Source organism: Neopelma chrysocephalum, unplaced genomic scaffold (genome assembly GCF_003984885.1).
Source record: "Neopelma chrysocephalum unplaced genomic scaffold, ASM398488v2 Primary Assembly neopelma1_82, whole genome shotgun sequence".
Taxonomy (NCBI): domain Eukaryota; kingdom Metazoa; phylum Chordata; class Aves; order Passeriformes; family Pipridae; genus Neopelma; species Neopelma chrysocephalum.
Genome location: NW_020897744.1, coordinates 3,861,848 through 3,885,180, shown reverse-complemented (window position 1 = coordinate 3,885,180; position 23,333 = coordinate 3,861,848). Strand labels below are relative to the sequence as shown.

General features: G+C 61.0%; 4 protein-coding genes across 10 annotated transcripts in view; all 4 read right to left on the bottom strand.

Annotated features, from left to right (window-relative positions):
* Positions 1-217: 217 nt before the first annotated feature.
* On the bottom strand, positions 218-9,774 carry LOC113971254 (ras GTPase-activating protein 4-like). The gene is made up of 20 exons (XM_027690980.1): positions 9,661-9,774; positions 5,638-5,694; positions 5,151-5,264; positions 4,793-4,854; positions 4,545-4,674; positions 4,185-4,266; positions 3,885-4,016; positions 3,713-3,804; positions 3,378-3,501; positions 3,116-3,269; positions 2,725-2,789; positions 2,401-2,513; positions 2,146-2,332; positions 1,765-1,902; positions 1,331-1,654; positions 1,118-1,255; positions 906-1,041; positions 708-828; positions 566-624; positions 218-421 (listed from the first exon to the last, which is right to left on the bottom strand). The coding sequence occupies exons 1-20, from the start codon at positions 9,723-9,725 to the stop codon at positions 300-302; spliced, it is 2,415 nt and encodes an 804-aa protein (XP_027546781.1). The 5' UTR covers positions 9,726-9,774; the 3' UTR covers positions 218-299.
* A 2,127-nt stretch (positions 9,775-11,901) lies between these two features.
* Positions 11,902-14,004, bottom strand: LOC113971371 (uroplakin-3b-like protein 1). The gene is made up of 6 exons (XM_027691217.1): positions 13,857-14,004; positions 13,107-13,256; positions 12,804-13,032; positions 12,635-12,711; positions 12,188-12,317; positions 11,902-12,055 (listed from the first exon to the last, which is right to left on the bottom strand). Exons 1-6 carry the CDS (start codon positions 14,002-14,004, stop codon positions 11,950-11,952), a joined length of 840 nt encoding a protein of 279 aa, XP_027547018.1. The 3' UTR covers positions 11,902-11,949.
* A 279-nt stretch (positions 14,005-14,283) lies between these two features.
* On the bottom strand, positions 14,284-16,153 carry UPK3B (uroplakin 3B). Its single transcript, XM_027691216.1, has 7 exons — positions 16,096-16,153; positions 15,695-15,844; positions 15,385-15,604; positions 15,217-15,293; positions 14,864-14,984; positions 14,516-14,631; positions 14,284-14,297 (listed from the first exon to the last, which is right to left on the bottom strand). Exons 1-7 carry the CDS (start codon positions 16,151-16,153, stop codon positions 14,284-14,286), a joined length of 756 nt encoding a protein of 251 aa, XP_027547017.1.
* Positions 16,154-18,968: 2,815 nt separating this feature from the next.
* The window catches only part of DTX2 (deltex E3 ubiquitin ligase 2), a 34,544-nt gene continuing 30,179 nt past the window's right edge, over positions 18,969-23,333 (bottom strand). For 4 of the 7 annotated variants that reach the window (XM_027690825.1, XM_027690823.1, XM_027690822.1 and 1 more), the window contains 6 exons: positions 22,509-22,595; positions 21,543-21,613; positions 20,759-20,917; positions 20,510-20,671; positions 19,769-19,858; positions 19,300-19,641 (listed from right to left, as the gene is read on the bottom strand). In XM_027690825.1, coding sequence (XP_027546626.1) covers positions 19,417-19,641; positions 19,769-19,858; positions 20,510-20,671; positions 20,759-20,917; positions 21,543-21,613; positions 22,509-22,595 — 794 coding nt within the window. In that variant the 3' untranslated portion in view covers positions 19,300-19,416. Of the gene's footprint in view, positions 19,642-19,768; positions 19,859-20,509; positions 20,672-20,758; positions 20,918-21,542; positions 21,614-22,508; positions 22,596-23,333 lie in introns of all 7 variants that reach the window. The other 3 variants (XM_027690824.1, XM_027690827.1, XM_027690820.1) reach the window with 2 other exon arrangements.

Genomic DNA, 23,333 nt, shown 5'->3' with positions numbered 1-23,333 from the left:
ACCAGTACTGCCACGAGCAGAGACTCCAGGGATGCCACCACCACCACCACCACCAGCAGGGCCACCAGAAACGGCACCAGCAGGATCACCTGAGATGTCACCACTGCCACCATCAGCAGCACCACCAGTGCCACCAGCAGAGCTGTGGCCAGCCCCCCGCCCTGTGCCCGTCCCCATGGCCAGCAGGGTGCCACCAGAAGGACAGGGCAAGGCTGCAGTGTACAAAGTGCCTTTATTTCCACCGCCGTGGTCCCCAAGCCGTGGGGACCTCGAATCCCAGCAGGGGGACAGGGGGTCCCTCAAGTCTGCAGCTGCAGAAGGACAGGGGCTGGGGGCTCGGGGGGCTGTGCCTGGCGGTGACAGCTCTCCAGGTCCCCCAGCACCCTGAAGAGCCGGCTCAGCCCCTCGGGCAGGGGGGCATCTGCGGGAGAGGGGAGCAACAGTGAGACCCCACAGCCCCCTTGGGAGACACCCCCAAACCACCACAGCCCCCTGTGACCCCTGGGGACATCGCTCAACCAGAGCATCCCCAGTGGGGTCCCCAAAACCCCCCATCCCAACTTACCTTCCCTCTGGGGGCCATTCTGGGTGTCCTCCGGCTCCTGTAGCTCCCAGTACTTTTCCCTGGGGAGAGGGGGATGAGAGGGATGGGCCCTTGGCAGGAGCACAAGGGGATGCAGGGGGGTCCCCACGGGGAAGGGACTCACCTGAGGGCTCCCCGGAGGCCCTGGAGGTGGTGGAAGAGCCGCTGAGCCTCCACTGTGGGGTCCAGAGGGTCGCTCCAGTCCTGCAGGGTGACACCGTGCCGGGTCCGGTCGCACCCCAGCCCTGTGGGGCAGCAGGGTCAGCACATGGGAGGATGCCCCCCAAGCCCCCTGCGGAGGTCCCGGACCCCCTCCCCATACCTGTCCTGTCCCGCTGGTGGCAGCAGCTCCACTTGTCCCCGCGGAAGACGCCGGGGTGGTACGAGCGCAGCACACGGGGGTTGTTCCCGCACACCTTGCGCAGGGCTGACAGCCACTGGTTCAGCTCATTGACACACTGTGGGGTTGGGGACAGTGAGGGGGGCACCCCCCGGGCTGTGACACCCCTCGGGGCTCCCCCCGCTGTCCCCCACCTTGCACTGCAGGTAGGCTGTCTCCTGCTGCCCACCCGTGTCCGTGTAGACCACCTGCATGACGTGGGAGCTCCCGAAGCTCTTCTCCTCCACCTTCTCGGCCGCGAGGATGTCGGACAGGGCGATGGCACCGAGGCGCTGATGGAGGGGACACACACACAGGGGGTCAGTGCCACCCTGCTGCCACAACCCCAGCCCCCAGCACCCCCCTACCTCTGCACTGGGGCTCTTGCCGAAGCTGAGGGACTCCCCGGTGAGGCAGAAGTGGAGTTTCTTGCCAGCGGCAGCACCGAGAAGAGGCCCCTTGCCCCGTGTCTTGTGCACCAAGAGCAGCCCCTCCTTCACCACGGCCGTGGGGGGGCCCAGCGGCCACCCCTCGCCCTCCTCCTCCCCCTTCTGCTCCTCTGTGCCCACCAGGCGGGTGATGAAGTCCTTCATGCGGGCGATGCCCTGCTGCAGGGCGGGCAGCAGCGGGGACAGCCACGTCTCCTTGGCCCGCCCGGCCGCCGGCTCCATGTTGCCCACCATCTGGATGGCCTGGAGACCCCCGGGGATGGTGGTGTCAGCCCCAGCCGTCTCGAATGGGAAGCAGCCAGGCACCCCAAAGCCCCTCCCGGGTGCCACCCCTTGTCCCTTGGTGTCCCCACCTTGGCCAGCAGCAGCAGCGTGCGGCTGGTCCGCGCGTCCGCGTGCGTCTCCCGCAGCTGGAACAGCTTGGGGGTCATGACGGCCGGCGAGAAGAAGCGGAGGCAGAGGAAGCTGGTGACAGCCACAAATTTGGCGTGCTGTGACCACCGAGATGAGGGGGAGACATGTGGGGATCTGTCCCAAAATGGGACATCCCCAGGCACCCCACACAGCACCCAGGGCTGTTGTTGGGTGCAGCACGGCCCCACTTGCTGTCCCCCCTGCGCCCCATCCCTGGGCACTGCCCTCAAGCCCAAGGGGGACCCCATCAACCAAAGCTGGGGACTGCACCCAGTGAGCCCTGGGGATGTCCCTGTTTGACCCCCCTGCCCCAGCCTGACCTGGTGCTGGGGGAAGCGCTCCCCGACGCGCTGGAAGAGCTGCCGGAAGGTGGCACGGATGACAGGGGGACACGCCGGGGCCGACCTGGCGATGGCGTCCAGCAGCTCACCCAGGTAGGACTGGAGGTGCTGGCGGCCCTGCTCGATCACCTCGCTCTCTGTCTGCACCCGGTGCAGCCCTGAGCACCTGCAGGCACCGTCACTGTCACCCCCTGTCTGGGGACCCCCTGTCCCACCTCCCCAACAGTCCCTTACCTGACGTCTTTGATCTCCACCTTGCCGGGGTCCAGCTCCACATATTTCTTCTCCTCGAACACGCGGGCGATGGTGGGGCCCAGCACAGAGTGCAGGTATGGCATCCCTGTCACCTGCCAGGGGACAGCCCAGGGGACAGTGATGGGTCACAGGTCTGGCACAAGACACCCTCAGGGTCACCCAGGGGATTTTCTCCAGCCTCCCAGCCCCAGGGGAAGACACAGCCCCACTAGCCCTCCCAATCCTCCCCCTGGGAACTGGACCCCTGGGGACATCCCAGAGCCAGGGTGACCTGGGAAGAGCAGGTCTTGGGAAGCCTGGCACCTTAAGGAAGGACTCCATTGACTTCGAGGCCAGGGAGTTGCTCCGAAACAAAGTGTTGGGCTCACCTGCAAAACAAGAGAGGGTCATGGCCTGGGGGATGGACACAGGTCACCCACCAGGCAGCTTCAACTGTGGGGGCATTCCCAGGAGCTGTGCCCTCCAACCCTGGCCATTTCCATGAGGGTTATGGGGATTTCCAAACCTCAAACCACCTGCTCCTCCACCAAACTCAGCTCAGGAGTTGCTGGGATGAACCCAGCAGATTCCTACACAGAGAACAGTGTGACGGCTGAACCTCAACCATCACCCCAAAAAATTCCCCACGCAAGGTCCTGGAGGTTTTGAAGCCCCAGAAGATGGTTGGAGGCCTCTGACTCCACTTCCCACTTACAGGGCTTGGCCAGCTCCAGCTCAAAAAGCAGGTCCAGGAACTCCTTGACCAGCCCTTGGCCCAGGAAGAGTTTGACTAAGTTGACAGCGACCTCCTGCCGGCACTCGGCCGTGGTGGTTTCATCCAGGAGGGTGACCAGGTGCACTTGGCCATCCTGGAGGGGAGAGGCACCGTGGTGTGATGTGGCCTGAGTCGGGCACAGGCCCAGCACAGAGCCAGGGAAAGGGGGGTGCTCCAGCAGGGCCTGGCAGGGACCCCTCACCTGGCGCCCTGACTTCACCTCCTGGCACAGGAGCTGGACCAGGGGCTGGTAGCAGTGGGAGGGCAGCACCATCTCATCCCGCAGCCTCACCTGCAGCTGCAGTGAGCCCAGGCTGCCCCGGCGCCTGCAGGAGCATAAGGTGGGTCGGTGGGTGGAGGGAGAAGTACTTCACCAAGCAGGAGGTGGCCCAACAGCCTGAGAAAGCCTGGGCAGGCAGGTGGAAGAGCTGCTCCTCCAAAGGATGATGTTACCCAGGAATAACCCCCTTCCCCAAAGCCCCTGTGGGCTCTGGGACCACCCCCAGCACAACCCAAACCCCCTGTGCCAACACTCACTTGTCCTCCATTGGCTTGGAGTTGTCCGGCCGCAGCCTGAACCACCCCTCCTCCTGCCCAGCCGCCTCCAGCCCCTGGACACTGAACACCACCTGGCAGGGGAAAGCAGGAGAGGGCTGGGTGGGCAGCTGGGCAGGACCCCCTGCAGCAGTGATGGAGTTTGGGGGCTCACCTTGCCCAGGAAGTCGTTCCTGCCGACGAGGTCCCAGTCCCACACCTCCACACAGAGCTTCTCCCCGGCGGGCTCGGCCAGCTCGAACTCGAAGGTCTCGTTCCAGCGGGGGTAACACGATTTCTTGACCACCTGCAAGGGCAATGGCCTCGTGTCCCCTCGAAGGGTGGATCTGACATCCCTCAGGGACACCAGGCTGGGGATGCCAGGGAACAGGGATGGCTCCAGGCTTCCCCGTGGGATGATTCCACCTGCACCACTGGCAGGCTGAGGATCTCAATGAGCTGCAGTCGCACTCACAGTGCTCTCCTGTGTCTTCCCATTGTAGCGCAGGCGGACAAAGGGGTCGGAGGCCCCATTCCGGTCCTTCCTGGCCAAATCCCTGCCCAGAAGAGGAGGATATTTACCAGTGACCTCCCAAAACACCGACAGGCACCCATGGCACCCACTGCCCTCCTCGGTTCCCCAGCATGTCCCAAAGACCAGCAGATGAGGTGGACTCTGCCCCAGGATCCCCATCAGCTGCTGGGTGGTGAGGAGGATGCTCTGCATCCAAGGGACAGGATACACCAGGGAAACTGAGTCATGAAGCAGCCCAGACTCACTGCCTGTGTCCTGGTTGCGTACACAGCCCCTGCCACCCCCATGTCCCCTCCTCACCTGGCCTCCAGCACGGAGCAGCGCAGCCGCCGGCTGCCCTGGCTGCCCAGGACCTCCACCCGCAGGTGGATCTCCCCCTGCACCTCCTCGTCGGGATCCACCTCACTGAGGCTCATCCAGCCGCTGTATCCTGCGGGAAAAGGGGGGATCCCCATGGAAGGGTCACTGGGGGGACCCTCGGGATCAGCTCATCCAAGGGGTGGGAGATGGGTCCCTACTGGGACCCCCCCAGCCATCCTTTCCCCTACCCTTGGGGTGCTCCACCAGCATGTCCCGGGTGATGCAGACCTTCCCAATCACGTCATCGCGGCTGGAAAACAAAAGTGGGAAGCAGGACATGGCATGGGATTGGCACCCAGGCAGGACAGTCCCCACTTCAGGGAGTCCTGGGCTGGGGCCGCCACGGTGTGTCTGTCCCCATGGAGCACATCAGCCACCCTCTGCTGCCAGCTGGACAATAACCTCAGGAAATAACTTTCCCCCTTTGTGTCCCAAAGCCCAGGGAAGCATGGCCAGGTCTGGATTCTCTGGTGTCTGCAATGGGGCTAAGCACACAGGGAGCCAAAGCTACAAACCCCTGAGTCCCCCTCCAAGCCTCCCCCATACCTGAGTGCATCCTCATCCATGACATAGATGGAGATGCTGTGGAAGCTGGGCTGGAGCTGCACCTCGTATTCTTCCCCCCAGAACGGGGACAGCGTCTTCCACACCGTGGCAGTCCTGCAGGGCAGGTGGCACTGGTGACACAGGGGATAGGGCTCCCTCACCAGGGCACTCCCCACCTTCCCAGCCCCAGGACCTTCCCAGCTTTTGGAGACACATATCCTTGGCCTGTCTTGAGGCTCTGGGCTGGTAAGACATGAGGATGGCTTAAAGGGTAAGGGGGGCCATGAGCTGTTAGACATCACTGTGTCAGGAGGAACATCTCAGCCCAAAGCAGGGAATAGCAGTAGTAGTAGTAATGTTATTATTATTAATAGTAATAATAATAATAATATGGTACCCACAGGAGGGTAAATGGAGGAACCCACCAGGAACCAAATCTGGAGCTCCAGCAGGTTTGGGGACCAACCAGGGACCTGCACCCACTCACCTGATGATGGCCTCATCGTCGATCTTCACAATGCAGTACGGGTCACTGCTCCCCGTGCTGGAGGGACACAGGACAACTCTGTCAGTGCCACCAGCCACAGCCCTGGCCCCCCACCCGACCCATGGTCACAAGTGACCAAAGCCTTCAGCCCTGATAACCCCTGCCCAGAGAGGGGACCATATAGGGACACCCCAGGGCTTTGCAGTGCCGGGGTTGCCAAAGGCTTCCTTGGATGGATTTGGCCATGGCTGAAGGCACGTGGTGACCTCGGCTTCACTCCCAGGCCAGGGACACACATCCCTGACCGTGTCTAGCCACCGCGTCCCGCTGGCAGCCAGAAGTGGCTTTCCTCTTCCACACAGGAAGCCAAGGAACAAACAAAACCCACCCTTTCCCAGAAACAGCTCCAAGCACCCACAGCACAATTTCACACCCCAGGAGCGAGGCCACAGTAGCCTTCTCCAGCCCTGGAGCCCCTCCCCAGACCCCCAACAGAGCTGCAGGGATGGGACACCCCTGGGGACACCCCCAGGGACGCAGAGGGTGTGAAAGGCAGGCACTACAATGCTCTGACCCCGCTTCCTCCCCACGGATGATCCAAGTCATCGCTGCCAAAAAATAATCACCATTTTATAGCTTATTAGCCCAGTTTATCAGGAACGGGGGCAGGAGTGGGGGCTCTGGCTGGGGACAGAGGAGCCAGCAGGACCTGAGTGCTGGCCAAGGGAGTGGAAAGGTTGTGGCTCCCATCCCACTGGCACAGAGCAGCCTGCTCTGAGCTTGGATCCTCATTAACACCAATCCCAGTGGCACCATCAGCCAACCACGAGTGTCCTGGAGAAAGGGGGGGATGCACGGGTGCAGACTTGGGTACCCCAAGCACAGAGTGATTTCCACATCCCAAATTCAGGCAGGCTGAGAGACAGCTGCTGGGGGAGTTGAAAGGGTTTGGGTGAGGACTGAAAGGTTTTAGGGGGGGACTGAAAGGGTTTGGGGTGCTCCCTGCCCTGCCAAACACGGCTGCAGGGGGTTTCCCCAGGCTGTGCATCCCGGGTACCACAATAACATCCCTATCCCCAGGCACTTCCATCCTTTTGGCCCCGCGGTGCTGGCAGCACAGCAGGTTGCCAAGAGCTGCTCTCCCGGCTCCTGCTCCCATTCCATCCCAGCCGCTCGCCGGAGCGGTTTTTAAGGAGAGCAGTGGGTGAAGTGCCATTAACGGGAGCTCATTGCTGACATTTCCTGCCTTGTGCAAACCATCAGGGATGCAGGGAGCAGGCAGGCGGAAAGGGAACAGCTGCCCGCTCCAGCTGTGCCCGGCAACGCGGGGCTGGCTCGGATGAGAGCTGGAAAACCTTGTCCCCGCGGGGAGGTCCAGGACAGCCACATCCCCTGGACACAGGGTGCCAGGAACCCCATCTTGTACCACTCAGGCGTCATGTTTTCCAGGTATTCAAACACAGGATGGCCAGAATCCATCCTTGGCGGCTGCGAGAGGTGCCCAAGCTGCCATGGGATAAATCCGCTCTCCCAAGGCAGGGGAGGAGCCCGGTGGCATCCCGTGCACCGCATCCCTGTCCCGGGATGTCGGGAAGGGATTTATGGTGCTGCAGGCTCGGTGGGTGCTGGGTATCCTCTGACGCCCACGCAGCATCCAGTTGGCTTGGGCATCCCCGCGGGGTGCAGGGAAGGAGCTGGAAAGGGGAAGGCTGGGCTTTTGAAAGAGGAAATGAGCACTGTATGAACTGGGGGAAGGGCAAAGGAACCTGCGTGGCCCCCGCAGCCACCGGTCGGGCAGCACGGGGGGCTGGAATTAAAAATTAACTGGTGTAGTCAGCAGTGCAGCTCTGCCCTGGGGGGTAGCGATAAAACAAATAAAAAAATGTAAAAAGTAAATAAAAAATAGAATGAAAAAAATTAAAAAAAAAGAAAAGAAAATAGCACAGTAAAAGAATAAAATAAAACATAGAATAATAAAGGGTAAAAATAAAAGAAAAAAAGGTGAAAATTAAAAGATAAAAGGTAAAATAAAAGAGTGAAAGAGAAGAATAAAAGAATAAATATGAAATAAAAATAAAAAGTGCAAGAGTGAAAAAAATAATAAAATAATGTAATAAATTAAAGATTATAATTATTATAATTATAATAATTATTAGAATTATTTATTATCATACAATAAAATAAAATTCAAACAAAATAAAAATCAAATTAAAAAATCAATAACGAAGTAAATAAAAAATCAAAAACCATTAAAAAAAAAATCGAGCAGACCATTTCCCTTCCTCTCCTGGTGTGAAGACGCGGGAAGGATTTCCCAGCGCTCACCTGAGGGAGGGGACAGGGCAGAGCCCACTCCAGGCTGCAGCTCTGTCCGGGCAGTGCCGAGCCTCGCGCTGGGGGTCCAGACCCTGGGACAGGGCGGCATCGGGAGCCACAAACCAAAGCTGAAGCCACATCCTGCTCCCGCGACTCCCTGCGCCGAATCCTGAGGGAGCCGGGGGTCCCGCAGGGGTCTGGGGGTGCCTCATCACCCCCGGCTGTCGCAGGCAGGGTCTGACCCCCCAGTCAGACACCCCGCAGAGGGGATTCCCACGAGGAAACCAGCGATCCCAAAACCCGTGCCAGGGCAGGGAACCAGATCCCACGAGCCGCTGTCCGGAGGGGAGGGGGCCAGACACGGCCAAGGTCAGCGGCGGGGGCCAGGGCTGCGCTCGGGTTTCCCTCCCGGCCCAGCGCCACGTCCCAAAGCCACCGGTCTGGAAAGCTCCGCTCCAGGCGCTATGGCACGGCGGCTTCCCACAGCACGCTCTCCCCAAACCGAGAGCCTCCCGAAATCCAGAGCCTGCCCGCGCTGGGTCAAGCTCCGGCAGGGAGTTGTGCCAAGGGATTTAAAAATCAGGCCCTGACACACGGGATTTAAAAAAAGAAAAAAAAAGTCATCTTTCTTTCCTTGTTTATCCTCTTTTTCCATGACGGCTGAAGGGATTTTTGCTGGTTTTCCGGCTGCCGGGCGCTCCTCAGCAGCTTCCCGCAGACTCGGTGGCTCGGGGCACCCCGGTGCTGTCCCCTCGTCCCACCCCAACTCAGTCCCCACATCCCGCCCCATAAGGATCGGAGCGATGAGAACCACGCCGGGATTTTCTGGGAGGGAAATCCCGAGCCGAGGGACTGCCAGAGGAGCCCCCCGGACCGCAGCCAGGTGGGACGGTGGGATGGAGCCGGGGCTGGGGCCAGAGCGGGGACAGGGACCACAGCACCGGGGCACCCTCTGCTCCTGTGGGGGAGGACGGATGTGCCGGGTCCTGCTGCATGTACGTGGGTCCCTGCGGGGGTCCCTGCGTGGTGGGGGCAGCCCTGCCCCCCGGCAGCACAGGGGGAGCACCTCCAAGTTGGAGCACTGCCTGGGGTACCCTAAAGCATTGCTGAGGGCACCCCAAAACACGGGATGCTCCTGGGGGTGTCCCCGAACCGCGGGGGACATCTCAGCACTCCCGAGGGAAGCCCCCAAAGCGCTGAGAACGGCTGGGGGCACAAAAAGACATGCTGGACAGAACCACCAAAGCAAGGAGGATCCCAAAGCCACACAGGGGGAACCCACAAAGCAAGGCAACCACAAAACCTTCCTGGAGGAAACCGCAAAAAGCAAAGGGGATCCCAAAGACACCCTATGGAGAACCCCCAAAGTGCATGCACTGCTGGGGGGACACCCCAAAGCCATCCTGGGTGGGACACTCAAAGAAAGGCGATATGAAAGCCACCCTGGAGGGAACCCCCAAAGTAAAGAGGAACCTAAAACCACCCTGGAGGGAACCCCCAAAGTATATGCACTGCTGGGGGGACACCAGGCCATTCTGGCCAAGCCCCCCAAGCAAGGGAAACACTCCAAAGACAGCCGGTGGATGGCGTCCCCAACAGGGACGTGTTGAGGGGACACCCCGCAGCACTCCTGGGGCAGAGGGGGGTCCCTCCCGGGGATGACCCCCCCATCCCAAACCCCTCCCTGCCCCCGCGGGGGGCACTCACATGTCCTTGACGGGCAGGTTCCTGCCCTCCACGATGCGGATGGAGAGGGCGCTGCGCCGGGCCATGGCGGGCGGGCAGCGGAGCCAGACCGAGCCGAGGCGACCCGAGCGGAGCCCAAACGGCGCCGAGCGCGGCCTCGAACCTGCGGCTCCCGGCACAGCGCCCATGTGCGGGCCGGCGCCGCCGCCCGCCAATCAGCGTGCGGAGGCGGGGCGAGAGGCGTGGCCCGAAAACCCGTCCGCGGCGACCATTGGGCGGTTCTATCGGCTGTCAGCCAGGGGGCGTGGCCTAGGGGCGGTGGGCGGGGCCGGGTCCTCCCGCCCTGCCGGGGGTGCCGGGGGGTTTCCCGGCTCGGTGTTCCCGGTGCCGCCTGGTTCGTCCCGGTCCCGCTCGGTCTCCCCTCGTCCCGCTCGGCCCCCCCGGCACCGGCCGCGGCTTCTGGGTTGGACCAGACCCACACTCGCCCCCCCCAAACCCGGGGGGCTGCAGTGTGCTCCGCGCTGCCCTGCACCCCAAACCCCCGACGTTTTCTTGCTCTTTTACCTTTTTTACCCTATTTTTGCAGCACTGCCGAGATACCGGTGGCATTTCTGTGGGGTCTTGGTGCCCTAAATACCGGCGAAGGGAGGGGGAACTTCCCCCCCCCACCCGCAAGACCCACCTGGGCTCGAGGAGTCGCCCCGCACCCAAAGCTGGGGCTCAGGGCTGTGCCAGCCAAGCTGGTCCTTGGCATTTGCGCCGTGGGGACACTACGGGGACACTCTGGGAACACGCCGGGAACGCGCTGCCCTGTTCCTACAGCGCTGCCCCTATCCCTCCCCCGCACAGGGGGACAGCAGGAGGACAAGGTGCGGTCCCCTGCCACCGACCCGAGTGGCAGCTCCAGCCCCGCACGCAGTCGGGGCCACGTGTCCCACCCCCACAGCGCCCGTGTGACAGGTGACATCCCCCCTCCCAAGCCACTCGAAGCCGCTTTGCAGCTGAAACAGTTGTTTTATTTCGGGGGACGTGGTGTGGGTCGGAGGGGACCCGCGTTTGCCGGATGGAACCGTCCTTCGGCTGCACCCACGCTGGTTCTCCGCAGGAGTTAATCGCTGGATTTGCTTGATTTCCCTTGGCTGGGCTCCACGGGGGCGGCTCCGGCAGCGGGGGGGGCAGGTTGCTTACACCCCTCCCAGGCAGGACAAGGACAGCCTGTAAGGGCGCTGTGACCGGGGCTGGGTGTGAATGTGATGCTGCCCTTTGCACGGCGCCTACGGAGAAAAACGGTGGGTTTAACATACGGATGTGATGTATGCAGGTGTGTGCACACCTGCCCTGGCTCCACGCAAAGGGCACAGCCACCCTGCGGCGAGCTCTGTCCTGCTTGTCCCCAGCACCAGCGGGGTCTCATCCAGACCAGGCTCCAGGATCAGGGCACCCACATCCCCCACATCAGTATCAGGGGCCCACATCCTGGTGCAGGATCAGGAGTGATGGATCAGGTCCCTCCCAGTCCCTGGTAGAGCATCAGCTTCCCCGAGCTCACTCCCCACCAGTGCAGGATCAGCCCCCACATCCCCTAGAGAGAGATCAGGGATTCACTCCCCAGTGCAGGATCAGTCCCCATAACACCTGGAGCAGGAACAGGCATCCCAGGGTACCAGTCTCATGGCTCTCAGGGGAACATCAAGAGCACTTGGGAAGGATTGGGCCAGCTCTGGGTGGGGGAGACTCTCCTCTGGGTTTGGGTCAGCGAGAAATTGCTGTGGGGTTAAGGGGAAGAGAGAAACACCCCCTATTCCCCCCCCGTAGGACATTCCAGTGCCCCTCACCCCAGTGTCAGGGCTGGGGGGGCCTCCCCTCGCTGCCCTGTGCCCCAGGGGACTTTCACCCATTCAGAGTGGACACAGGTGGCACCGGTGCCCCATTCAGAGTGGACACAGGTGGCACCGGTGCCCCAACTGGGTGTGACAACACATCTCCCACTCCAGAGCATTGCGGGCCACATCCTTCCCCCCACCCAGGGACAGGGCTCAGAGCCCTGCATGGGGGTACAGGAACAGGGACACGGGGCTTTCCATGGGGCTGCGTGAGGCGCTGAGGTTTTGGCAGGTGCCATTCCCAGGAGGGTCACAAACAGGAGGCAGAGGCCGGGCACAAAGTACGCGGAAAAGCCTTTAATGTCCCTCTCCAGTGCCCCAGCCCCGGCGGGCAGCTCTGGCCGTGCCCGCGTGGCCGTGGGCTCATGCCGTGGGGGCACCCGGGGGTGCGTGGGGAGGCGGGGCGGTGCCGGGGGGCGGCGGGGGCTCAGAGCCGGGCGGCCGGCTGGTCGTAGACGTGGTGGGTGTTGTACCGCCGCACCGACACCGCCTCCGGCTTGCTGAAGGTGCTGCTGCCGCCGCAGGTGTCTGAGCTGGGGAGGGAAGCGGGGGGGTGAGGGATGAGGGTGGGGACCACAGGATGACGGCATCACCCTCTGGCGCCGATCCTGCGTGCCCAGCACCTATCTCTGGGTTCCTGGGTGGGACGTGGTGGTGGCACTCACCCCCAGAAGACGAGCATGGCCACCAGCCCGGCCAGGAGGATGGCGAAGAGGATGGAGAGGATGGTGGTGAGGGCGATCATGCCGGCGCTGTGCCCTCCGTCCGTCGTGGAGATGCTGTCGGGTGACTTGGCTGGGTAGAGAGCAGGAGGGGAGGGAGCAGGATGCAGGGATGCACAGGGCAGGATGCATCCTGCCCAGGGCAGCTCGGGGTGGGGGCACATGGGTGACGGTGTGTCCGTGCGTGCCAACACAATGTGCCATCACACAGTGCCACCGTACCCAAGTGAGACTCACACCACAGCCCTGCCTCAGTTTCCCCATCTCACAGGGGCCCTCGCCCCAAACCACTGCTCAGGATTCAGCTCCCTGGGACCACCCCACACCCCCCAGGACCACCCCATATCCCCCACCTGACAGCTGCGGGGTGAGCCCCCCCAGCAGCAATACCTGTCCTCAGCATGATGGGCTGTGACCAGCGTGTCTCGGCCACGGGCTCGGAGCCCTCCAGGGCAAGGAACTTCACCCTGAGATGGGAAGGGAGGTTAGCCACGGTCCCGTGAGCCTGGGGGGCTGCCGGGAGCCCCTGAGGGGGGCACGTCCCCAGGAGCAAACTCACAGGTAGGGCCCGGGGCCGGGCAGGGGGCCATTGCAGGTGGGTCTCGCATCATCCCGGATGCAGCTGGTCTCGCTGCCAACGCGCAGCACCGTGATATCCCCGGGGGGTTTGGAGCAGGGGTAGTTGGCGAGGGTGGCATTGAGGGTCATGTAGGCAGGGATGTCAGGGAAGTTCTGGAAGGCGCTCTCGGCAGTCCCTGGCGCAATGCTGTTGTTGAAGGTGGCTGCCTCTGCAGGGATGGGGATGGAGGGTGAGGAGGGAGCCGGGGGACACAGGGCCCTGCCCTGGGCCGCCCCCACCTACTGCTTTCCAGAGCCACCACCAGCCAGATGTCGGCGTTGCTGTACTTGTCGAAGACGCAGCGGGGCTGATCCAGCACGAAGGTGGAGCCGGTCGTCAGCCCCTCCAGCACGGGAGTCTTGGTCAGGGACGGCGTGTACTTCAAAAGCTCCACTGTGGGGAGAAGCCAAGGGGGTGCGGCAGAGGGTGCAGAGCTCCCGCTGCAGCCCCTGACCGGTGGCTCCGCCCGGCTGCCGTGGTCCCAGAGGTTCGGGGTGGGGACAGGAGGGAGCTGAACGCTGTGATCTCAGCAGAGAGGCCCCTGCTTGCTTCCCACCCCCCGTTTTGGTCTCAGACGCGTGTTTTGTGAAAAGAGGAATAAAAGACACCCCATGCTCCCACTCGGCGTGGGGGGAGACACCTCTGTGGGATCCCCAGAGGACCCAGGTCGTTGACACCAGGGGCACTGAGGGTGGCACCCAGAATAGGGGGAGCATCAGCTGCCCTACCCCTCCAGGCTCAGGGGCATCCTGGTGTCTGTGCACAGTGGACTCCTGCAATGCAAAGGGGGACCCCCAAAGGACCCCACACTGTGTCAGCCAACTCAGGTCAGTGACACCAGGGACACTAGAGGTGGCACCCAGAATAGGACCCAGAATAAGGAGGGCATCAGCTGCCCTACACCTCCAGGCTCTGGGGTCTTGTGGTTCACAGAGGATCCCTGCAATGCCGAGGGGGATCCCCAGCCCATCCCGATGGCACCGTCGGACTCACCTGCACCGTGGGCTGCGGGCAGGAGCAGGAGGAGCAGCGGGAGCAGCGGGAGCATGGTGCGGACGCCTGGGTGCCGAGGGCGGGAGTGCGGGTAGTTGAGCTCCGCGTCCCCGTGGGACCCGCCTGTGGTCACACCAACCGCCCACATTCCTGCACGGGCCGCAGCCCCGCGGCAAACAGGTTGGGCTCGTTTCCCCGGGAGCATTTGTTATGTTTGAGCGCCCGCCGGCGAGGCGTGTTGGGAACCGCCACGCTTGTGGCACGGGTGGGTGACAGCCCTCACCCGGGCAGTGGGGCAGAGAGGGACACCCCGGGGGGATGTGCCCCACAGACCCCATGGGTGCCAGCCTGTGCCCCCCACCCTGACACCAAGTGCCACCAAACTGAGACCCTGGGTTGTTCTGGAGGGAATTGGGTGCCCTCACTCTCACAGCTCCCACCCTGCATGACCAAGGACCAGGAGGAGGCAGTCACAGATGTAGTCAGACTTTACTTGGCAGGACACTTTACTTCTAGTGGAAGGTGTCCCTGCCCACGGCAGCAGGGTTGAAATGAGATGGTTTTTAAGGTCTCTTCCAACACAAACTGTTCCATGTTTCTATGGCAAGGAGCAGGGGGTCGGAGGGCAAAACAGCCCAGCCCTGGGGGGCTACACCCACACCCTGGGGGTGGGGGCTGTGGCAGGGCCGGGGGGATGTGATGGGTCCGGTAGGATCTGCGGGCGAAGGCGCCGGTCCCCAAATCCCGCTGGCACAGGGAGCCCCACACCTTGGCACTGCAGAGAGAGAAATGCAGAGGCATCAAGCAGAGTTCATGGGTCCTGCCAGCCCCTCCGTGCTGACCATCCCCCAGGGGCACTTTCTCCTGCAAACTGTGGCAAACCTCCAATTTAAGAATAAAAAGGCTTTTTAAATCTTAAAACTGTCCATTTCTTTGCTGATGGGGCCGAGTTGGGGGGTGTTCTCCTGGGGCCCCTGCAGACACATCCCCCCGAGCAGCTCCCGTACCCCAGGGCTCCGAGCACAGCAGTGGCCAGCACTGTCCCCAGGCTGGCCAGGAGGGAGGCGATGACCACCACGTCACTGCCACGGCATGTGGGCACGGGGTCGATGATGCTCGGGCTGAGGGCTGGAAAGAGGCCGAATGAGGGATATGGGGAGACACAGAGGGCAATGGAATGGAGCATATGGAGGGCATCAGGGATCACTGCTCCCCCCTCTGGATTTTGGGGTGATGGCATAGGGCTTGTGCTGTGCCGCATGCCAGCATCCCAACAGGGCAGGTGGGGGACCCACGGGGGGATGGCAGTGCCACCAGAGAAGTGTGGGGACCCATGGGGGGATGGCAGTGCCACCGGTACCTCTGCGCAGGAGGATGGGGTCGGACCAGCGCGTCTCCGCTTTGGGGCCGTGGCAGCCCATCAGCAGGAACTTCACCCTGCGATGGGTACGGGAGTGATACCGGGGGGGGGCGAGCACGCCCTGGGTGGGGAGTTACCCGAGCTGGGGTTCGGGAGTTCTGGCCTTACCTGTAGGGCCCTGGGGAGGGCAAGGGCCCGTTGCAGGGGTCCTGCCTGCCCTGGTCCTTGCACGCCGTGTCACCCCCGACCCGCAGCACGGCCGGGCTCGGGGCTGGGCAGGCGTACGCGGCCGCCGCCGTCTCCAGAGTCATGTAGGAGTGGGTGGTGGGCAGCTGCTTGTACGGGGGCACGTCAGCCCGGGATGGGGGGTTCCTGAAGGTGGCTGACGCTGCACGGCACAGATGGAGGGCGGGCGGCTGTGGTGAGGGTCCCCCACGCCCCTGCCACGGGAAGATGTGTCGGGGCAGCGGGTGCTCACCGTTGGCAAAAGCCACCGCCAGCCAAACAGTGTCCGAGGCGTTGGCGTGCCGGTCGAAGATGCGGCAGGGTCTCTCCAGTGCGAAGGTGGTGGCAGTGACCTTCCCCAGCAGTGCCACGGGGGACACGCGGGGCACGTAGGGCAGCCGGGCTGGGGGAGCGGACGGTGAGCGAGGGATCCCCTGCTCTGCTCCGCCCAGCAAGTGACTGACCCCGGCCTCCACCCGTGAGAGGGCCCACGAGTGCCGGTGTTGGCACAGGGGGAGCTCACGGGGTGCCAGCAGTGTCAGCAGCAGGGTGACAGCACTGGTGTGGGGACCCCCCAGCCATGCCCAGCCCCATAACCCCCTCCCTGGGTCTCCAGACCCCCGTCCCCCTCTGCCCTGTCCCCCAGGGAGTCACCCAGGCCCGCGGCTGTGCCCGTCCCAGCCAGCACCAGCAGCACCCACGGCAGCTCCATGGCGTCCTCCGCTGGGGCTGGACGTGCCTTCTCTGCTCCGCTCACCCCGTCCCACTGCCGAGGGGACGAACTGCCCCCAGTGCCCCCGCAGCGGGGACCGCCCGTCCCGAGGAGCCGGACCCTCCCAGCCCCACATTCCTGCACCGGCTCTGCCGGCCCGGCAGGACCCCGCGGGCAGGGGGGAACAACTGAGCCACCGGAGTCACCCCTCCGTCCTGCAGGACCTCGAAGGCTGCGAGGAACCAGGGCACAAGCCTGTGATGTGAAAGGGGAAACTGAGGCACGGAGGAGGCCCCGGAGCCTCCAGGATGGGTTGGAGGGAGTCACAGTCTGTGTTGGTGCTATGGGGACAGCTGGGCAAGAGGTCCCGCACCCCCTCTCACCCCACCTAGACCCAACTCCCTGCGGGTTCCCCGTGCTCACCGGGAGCCAAGGGTGAGCCCGTGCCCGACTGGTTCGGGTGCAGCCAGCCCTGCCCCGCGGGCAGGGAAGCGCTCCAGAGCATCACACCCGAACCCACCCAAACCCCAGCGATCAGGCGAACGGTCCCACCCAGCACCGGGGGCACGGAAGCACCAAGCACTGGGGCCACCCCACGCTGGCATTTCCCATCCATCCTTCCCCCTTCCTAGGGAAGGACTCCCCAAGCCCTCTGGATGGGGCCAGGGACAGCGCCCTGGAGCGGAAGCTGCCCCGCGGCTCGGGAGCCCCCCACCGCCACTCCCAACGGAAAGGGGTTGGAGTGCTCCTTCTCCCGTGTTTGCCAAGGGCAGCGGCCGCCCACTCCTGCGTGGGAGGGGATTTCCTCCCCCTTCCCAAGGGGCCGGGACAACGCCTTCAGATTAAGTGGAAATGGGGCATTCAAAGATTACACCGTCCAGCTGCAGAGGGGAAAAACAGGCGCAGCTGCAGCCTCCATCCCTCCTCCCTCTGATCCCTGACTTACTCCCCGCTCCGACCCAGCAATACCTACCCTGGGGACCCTGCCAACCCTCCACCCGCTCCCCCCCGGCCCCTCCCTGGCACTCCTGGCGGGGCGAGGGGCAGAGTGGGTGACGCAGGGGGACAGTGAGTCACAGTTTCAGCTGCCGGTACCCAGCATAGCTGCGGGGTCACGGCTGGGCTAATAATAACCACCCTGCGGCAGATGAGGCACCACCGCGGGGGGCCGGGAGAGACCCCACCCTCCCCGGGGCTCCCGCCGGGGATGGAGCACACAAGTCTTTTGGTCAACCTATCCAGTAGCATAATAAGCACTTATTTCAGGTTCTGTCCTCCTTCTCTGTGCTCCAATGGGCACCACGGCGCTATGGCTGTGCTTTCACTCCACTGCTTCAAAGCAGCTCCCTGCACAGCACTGTCTGAGCTTCTGGTTCTGCTCCTTTCAGCCCCTTGGCTCCCCCTGCCACAGGGACAGTCTCAGGCTCAGCGCAGACAGGGCAAGGATTTTAGGAGATGCCTCATGTCCAAAGCTGTGACAGCCAGGGATGAGCTGCTGAGCCTGACCAGCTCACAGTCCAGTGCCCCAGCCCTGGACCAGCCCAGACGCAGCTGATTCACACCTTGGAGCAGCTGCTGGAGGTGCCTTGGGCAAGGCTCAGCAGGAAATTCTTGCTTCGTACAGGGCTGGGTGAACTCTGCTCAATTTTCGCTTCAATTCACTGTTTTGATTGCTGTGAGAACATGATCCAGGGATACAAAGATGGGGTTTGAACTCAAAACCTCCACCTTTCGCAACCAGGGTGGGAGAGGAATAGACACAGCCCGTTTGAGTAGAGCTCAGCACCACACAGACATAGAGCTGCAGCTCCCAAGGAGGTGCCAGTCCTGCAGCATCCCCAGATTTCACAGGCTGGTTGAGGGGTTTCCCCCCTAGAGCCTACAAGCACAAGATAGACATTAGGGAAAGCTCCTGCCCTGAAAAGGCTCTGAAAAACCTTTAATATTTATATTATAATGGCAGGAAGAAAGATGCCCATTTGCTGGTCCAAGACATGCTGGTCCCAGGCAGATGCCAAGGCAGAGCTGCCACAAAGCCCAGCCACATCCCCAATTTCCCAGGAAGAAGGTGAAATGGCAGATGGCACCAGTGCCAAAGGGATGGTTTCAATGTGCAGCTGGGTCCAGTAGCCACAGGGAGGGGAACAGCCAGAAACAAGCTCTTCAAAAGGCATCAGCTCTGAGCCTGGGGATACTGTACTGCAAGGCCACCAGAACTGGGGCAATATCCCACTTGCAAGGTTCTAGGAGTACCAGGAGTGTGCTCCCAGCTGGAGAGCATCACTGCTGGCAGCTGGGCTGGCTGCCACCACTGCGGGAGGAAGGTGACTGTCACCAGCTGGTGGCACCAGCAACCCTGCAGCAGCAGCACAAAGCACAGCAGCTCCTCCCTGCAGAAGCTTCACCGTGCACAAACAGCCCCAAATTGCTGCCATTTCACCTGAGAGAAGGAGAAAAGAGGGACGGGGTCTGCCAGAAGGGTTGGTGAGGAGTGAGGCTGCAGCTCATGGCAAGAGCAGGGGGCTGCAACTTTGTGCAGGGTGGGCAGTGATGGGTCACCTCTGCTGGCACCATGGCCACAGACCACCAGGATCCAGCAGCCAAAGCACCAACAGGCTGGAACCACAACCCTGGGACCAGCACTCTGTGTCCTGCCTCCACTGAGATCCGTGTCCCTCCAGCTGAGCTGAGCTTCCCCTCCTTTGTCCTGGCTGGAATGAGGCTCCATGGATCAGGCTGGTCCCCTAGAGAGGGACACTAAGGATGAGATAAGATACCCCAAGCCCTGAGGCAGCAGGAAGGCAGAGGCAGGAACTGGCTGTGAAAATGAACAGTTTATTGGGACTGAGCAGAGATACAGGGCAGGAGAGAGGCAAGAGGTGCCTCAGGGAGCTGCTGTTCACCAGAGGGAGGCCTCCATTTGCTTTCCAAGTGGTTTAGTTGGGAGCAAGGCACTCCCGTCTCCCCATCCTGTCCCCAAGCATTACCAGAGGAAGGTCCTGCCTTCCCCAGGGGACCTGTCACCTCAGGACTGCTGTCCCAGCTGCTCCTGGCCGTGGCCATCAATCCCACCCAGAAACACAAGTGCAGCTTCTACAAAAATATCCTTCCCTCCCCCCAAAAACGTGAAGAGCAGGCGGGGCTCCCACAGAACTGTTATTGCTCAGTGTGCCGGGTGGTCAGACACAAGAACTTAAGGCATCAGGAATAAGTGCACTAGGTGGGCCCCCGAGGTGTGCACGGCACAGCCAGGCCCCCACGGCTCACTGTCCCAAGCAGTCCTCAGTGACCCCCTGGGCAGCCAGCTCTGCCAGCACATTGTCCAGGTAGTTGGGGTCAGGGTAGCCATGGCCACTCAGGTTTGAGTCCATCTCAGTCTTGTGGTGGATCTCATTCCACACCACCGTGTTGCTCTCGCCGGTGGTGTTGGAGGTGCCCACTGTGAAAATCAGGCGTCTCTTCCAGGCCACCTTCAGGAGCTCCAGGACCTAGAGGGGGAAAGGAAAACCAAAGGTAGGAGACTTGAGCCATGAAAACAGCCTGCCAGAAGCTTGAGAAGCTCAGTGCCATGAGATAACACGAGAAGGGTGACATTATCGGGGTACAGTGCCTTACCTTTCTGCCCTTCTCGTTGTCTGGTAGGTAACAATAGCGAGGAAAGCCTCTGGCCGTGTATGGCATCCCAGGGTTGGGGTGCTCAGGGCCCTGCAAGGGAGGAGACATATTTGGCATGGACACACCCATCTTCATAGCAGTTGGGCAATTCCTCAGCAGCAGGATTTGACATAGGCTCATCTCAAACCAGCTCTTCCATGTAAAAGGCAGCTGATGAGCACAAGGTGTCTGACTTGTTCTTATGGGACATGTGAGTATTACAGGTCCTCCAAGAGCAGTCTCATGCTGGGATACAAAGCCAGATCTAAAATCTCATTATATTCTGGTGGGAGACAGCCTCAAACCACAGCTTTTTCCACGTGGTCTGATGACACCTTAAAAAGAACCCACACAGCTCAAACCTTTGCAAGCTCACTGCCACCGCTGAAACCAGCGTGGGCTGTGAAGCCACACATCGGGATCTCTCCCACCTTGTGAGCACAAGTAGAATCTCCTCCCTGTTTCAGGCAGACATTAGTCCCTTACTGCAGGTGAAGAGCTGCTGTAAACTCTGGGGCTGCTCAGAAAAAGATCTTTGATGGAGGAGACCCACACACACTGAAGAACAGCTGGTGCAGCTGCTGGCTCCAGGCACTGTAGGCTGCTCAGTGATGGGCTGCCAGCAGGCACTGTACTGGGTCCCAGAACTTTCCTGGGAGGCTCTCAGAGCTTGTGCTATCCATCAGCGTGCTGTGCACTCACCTGGATGCCTCTGCTGATGTGATACACAATCTGGATTGTCCCACAGTCCTTGTGGCCAGGGAGGGACTGGGGGAAAGTGGAGATCTCCATCTTCCCTTTGGGCTGGGTCCCGGTTTTCTCTCCGTAGATGGTTTTACAGGAGGGACACTGCAAACTGCCATCCTGCCAGGAGAGGGAAGCCAGGATCAGAGCTCCACAGCCCAGTGACCTGGGTACAGGGGACCTGGTGGGGATGGGCCAGCTGGGTACCTTGTTCCCATTGGAGTACATGGCCAGCATGCAGAGCATGTGGAAGGAGTGCTGGCAGCTCGTCAGGCGACCAACAGCCTCTGGCCTGATGGTGCTGGACTCACACGTGTCACTGTAGCCGGAGGGGGAGGAAAGCTTCTCCATGCAGATGATGCAGTCCTGGAGGAGAAACCACGACCTATGAGCACAGGCTGATCCCAAGGACTGACCCACCAAGGAAGCCATCAAGGACATGCTTCAGGAAGATCTGCCTTCTGGTTTAATCCCTCCCTTTGACATTTACGGGCACAGAGACAGGTTTCCTTATCTGGATGGTATCACCCCACTCCACTTCCTGCATTGCCCAGGAGGTGGAGAGCTGCCATCAGTCACAGCAGATGAGAGGGAACTGGGTATGGTTGTCCTGCTTCTCTGCAAAGCAGCTCCAGTGCAGGGTGTGATCTCTAGTTTTAACCTCTGAGCACTGAGAGACCAAAACGAAACTCCCCTCCTTCCCCCCAGGCCCTGCAGCCAGTTCCAAGGGCATTGGGGAGGCACTGCCAGGCTGAGCTATTCAACCCACACTGTGCTTTCTCTGTCACAGTCCTCTGATCCTCGAGGACAAATCACCTGTGGCCTCCAGGCAGTGCTGAGGCCTCTCTACCTCACATCAACAGTGCCACTGCAAGCAGCACTACCTACCACACAGGATGCCCAAGGAAGGATGGTCCTCGGGCAGTGCTGTGGTTTTCATGACACCCCAGTGAACTCTGGGCAAGCTGGAGTTGCCTCACTGTCCTCTCACCTCATCAGCAGGAGTGCCCTTCAGCTCTTCCAGGTACTTCTTCACTACTGCTTCTGGCTCTGTTGGTGTGGCTGCACAAGGAGAGAGATGAGAAAGAGAGGAGAAATCAGACACACAGTGCAGTACAACCAGCACACGTGGGGTGAGCTAGAGAGAAGGGAGACAAGCAGGCCACTGGCCAGGATGCCAAGGAGAAAGGTTAGGGTTAGAGGGGGAGAAGAGGCTGCTCCAACTGATCCCTACAAGCCCTCAAAGGCTTTGCTATCAGCAGTGGCTCCCACCAGGACTCTGAGCATCACAGATTGGAGCACCCGCTGGTGCCCTGTGCCGTACACCTGGGGGCCTGCCTGGAGCTGCTGTGCTCCAGTTCTCCCCAAGTGATGCCAGGCAGGTCCCAGCTGAGCTTTCTGTGCATACCAGAAGCCAGCTGGGATCAAACTCAGTGGTTTCGGAAGGATAGAGGATCACACAGTCTTTGTTGTCAAAGGAGAAAAGGCATTCCCACATCACCCCAGCTGGTGCCCAACAAGGACACCCAGCAACACACACCAAGCTTCAGGTCCTGTTTTGAGTATGGCAGAACGAGCTTCATATCCTTTATATGAAACAGTGGCCTTTCTCCTGAGCTTCCACACACTCATATCCAGCAAAACACAGTGCAAGTCACCCAAGTATATAAAACAATCTGTTTTTTAACTTGCAGCACATGACACTGATATCTTCGCATCTTCCCACATATAGTCCCTGATCCCATCCACCCATCCATCCATGGGCACCTGACCAGCCCACGAGCCTGGTCCTCCCAGAAGCATTATGGGATGAAACAACAAACATCCCACAACACCCAGAGCAAGTTACCACCAAACCCAGCCTCTGGGAGCTGCCCAGTGAGACTTGGCATAAGCCAGGGAGCATCCCATGCCTCTGTATGGCCCCTGGTCCTGGGAGAGGAGATGAGCTCCTTACCCGTCATCAGGCCTGTCACGGAGGCTGCCAGGCTCTTCCACCAGCCTGAGAGAGGAAACATTTGTGCAAGTGATGTTATGACTCCACCTGGCAGGAGGCAAAGAGAGAGACTGGTCACTTGGCTTGGGGGAGCCTCGTCCTTCCTTCCTGAATCCAAATCTGGGGGGTCAGCCAAGGCATAGCTCTTCCTTCTCCATTCTCCTTCCTGGCTGGAGTAGCTCTTCCTTCTCCATTTTCCATCCTGGCCAGATAGATCCTTTAGCACAGACAGTACTCCTGCTCCCAACTCCACACTCTCAGGAGGACACAGAGTGCAACAGCTGAGCACTGGAGATGTGGCTGTACCTGCACAAATCTTCAGCTCCCCCCATCCATTTGGGTATTGCTAAACATGCAAAGGCCTGGATGGCACAGATCCTCTACCAGGTAGAAGCCCCTCATTCCCTAGAATGCCACAGAAGAAAGAGGCAGAGCAGTAACATGGGTGGAACATCAGGAAGACTGATGAACTGGGAGCTGGACTCTTCTAATGAAAACACAGTAAGATGAGTTATTTTCAGAAGGGGATTCCTGGCCACTCCTGAAACACATGATTTCTGGCAGCAGGAGCAGGAGGAAGGGATGACTGAGCATACAAGCAAGAAAAGGAGCCCAGGAGGTGAAGGGATGCTCATTCCAAGTGCCAGTGCTGGGCAGGAGAGACGCCTGACATCTCAGGCAGAGCAGGGCTTCACGATCATGTGGGAGATGGACACCTCAGCTTCTTCTGCTCTGCAGGTTTTAGAAAGGACTCTGAGCAGGACTAGCTGCTACCCACCCTAACTC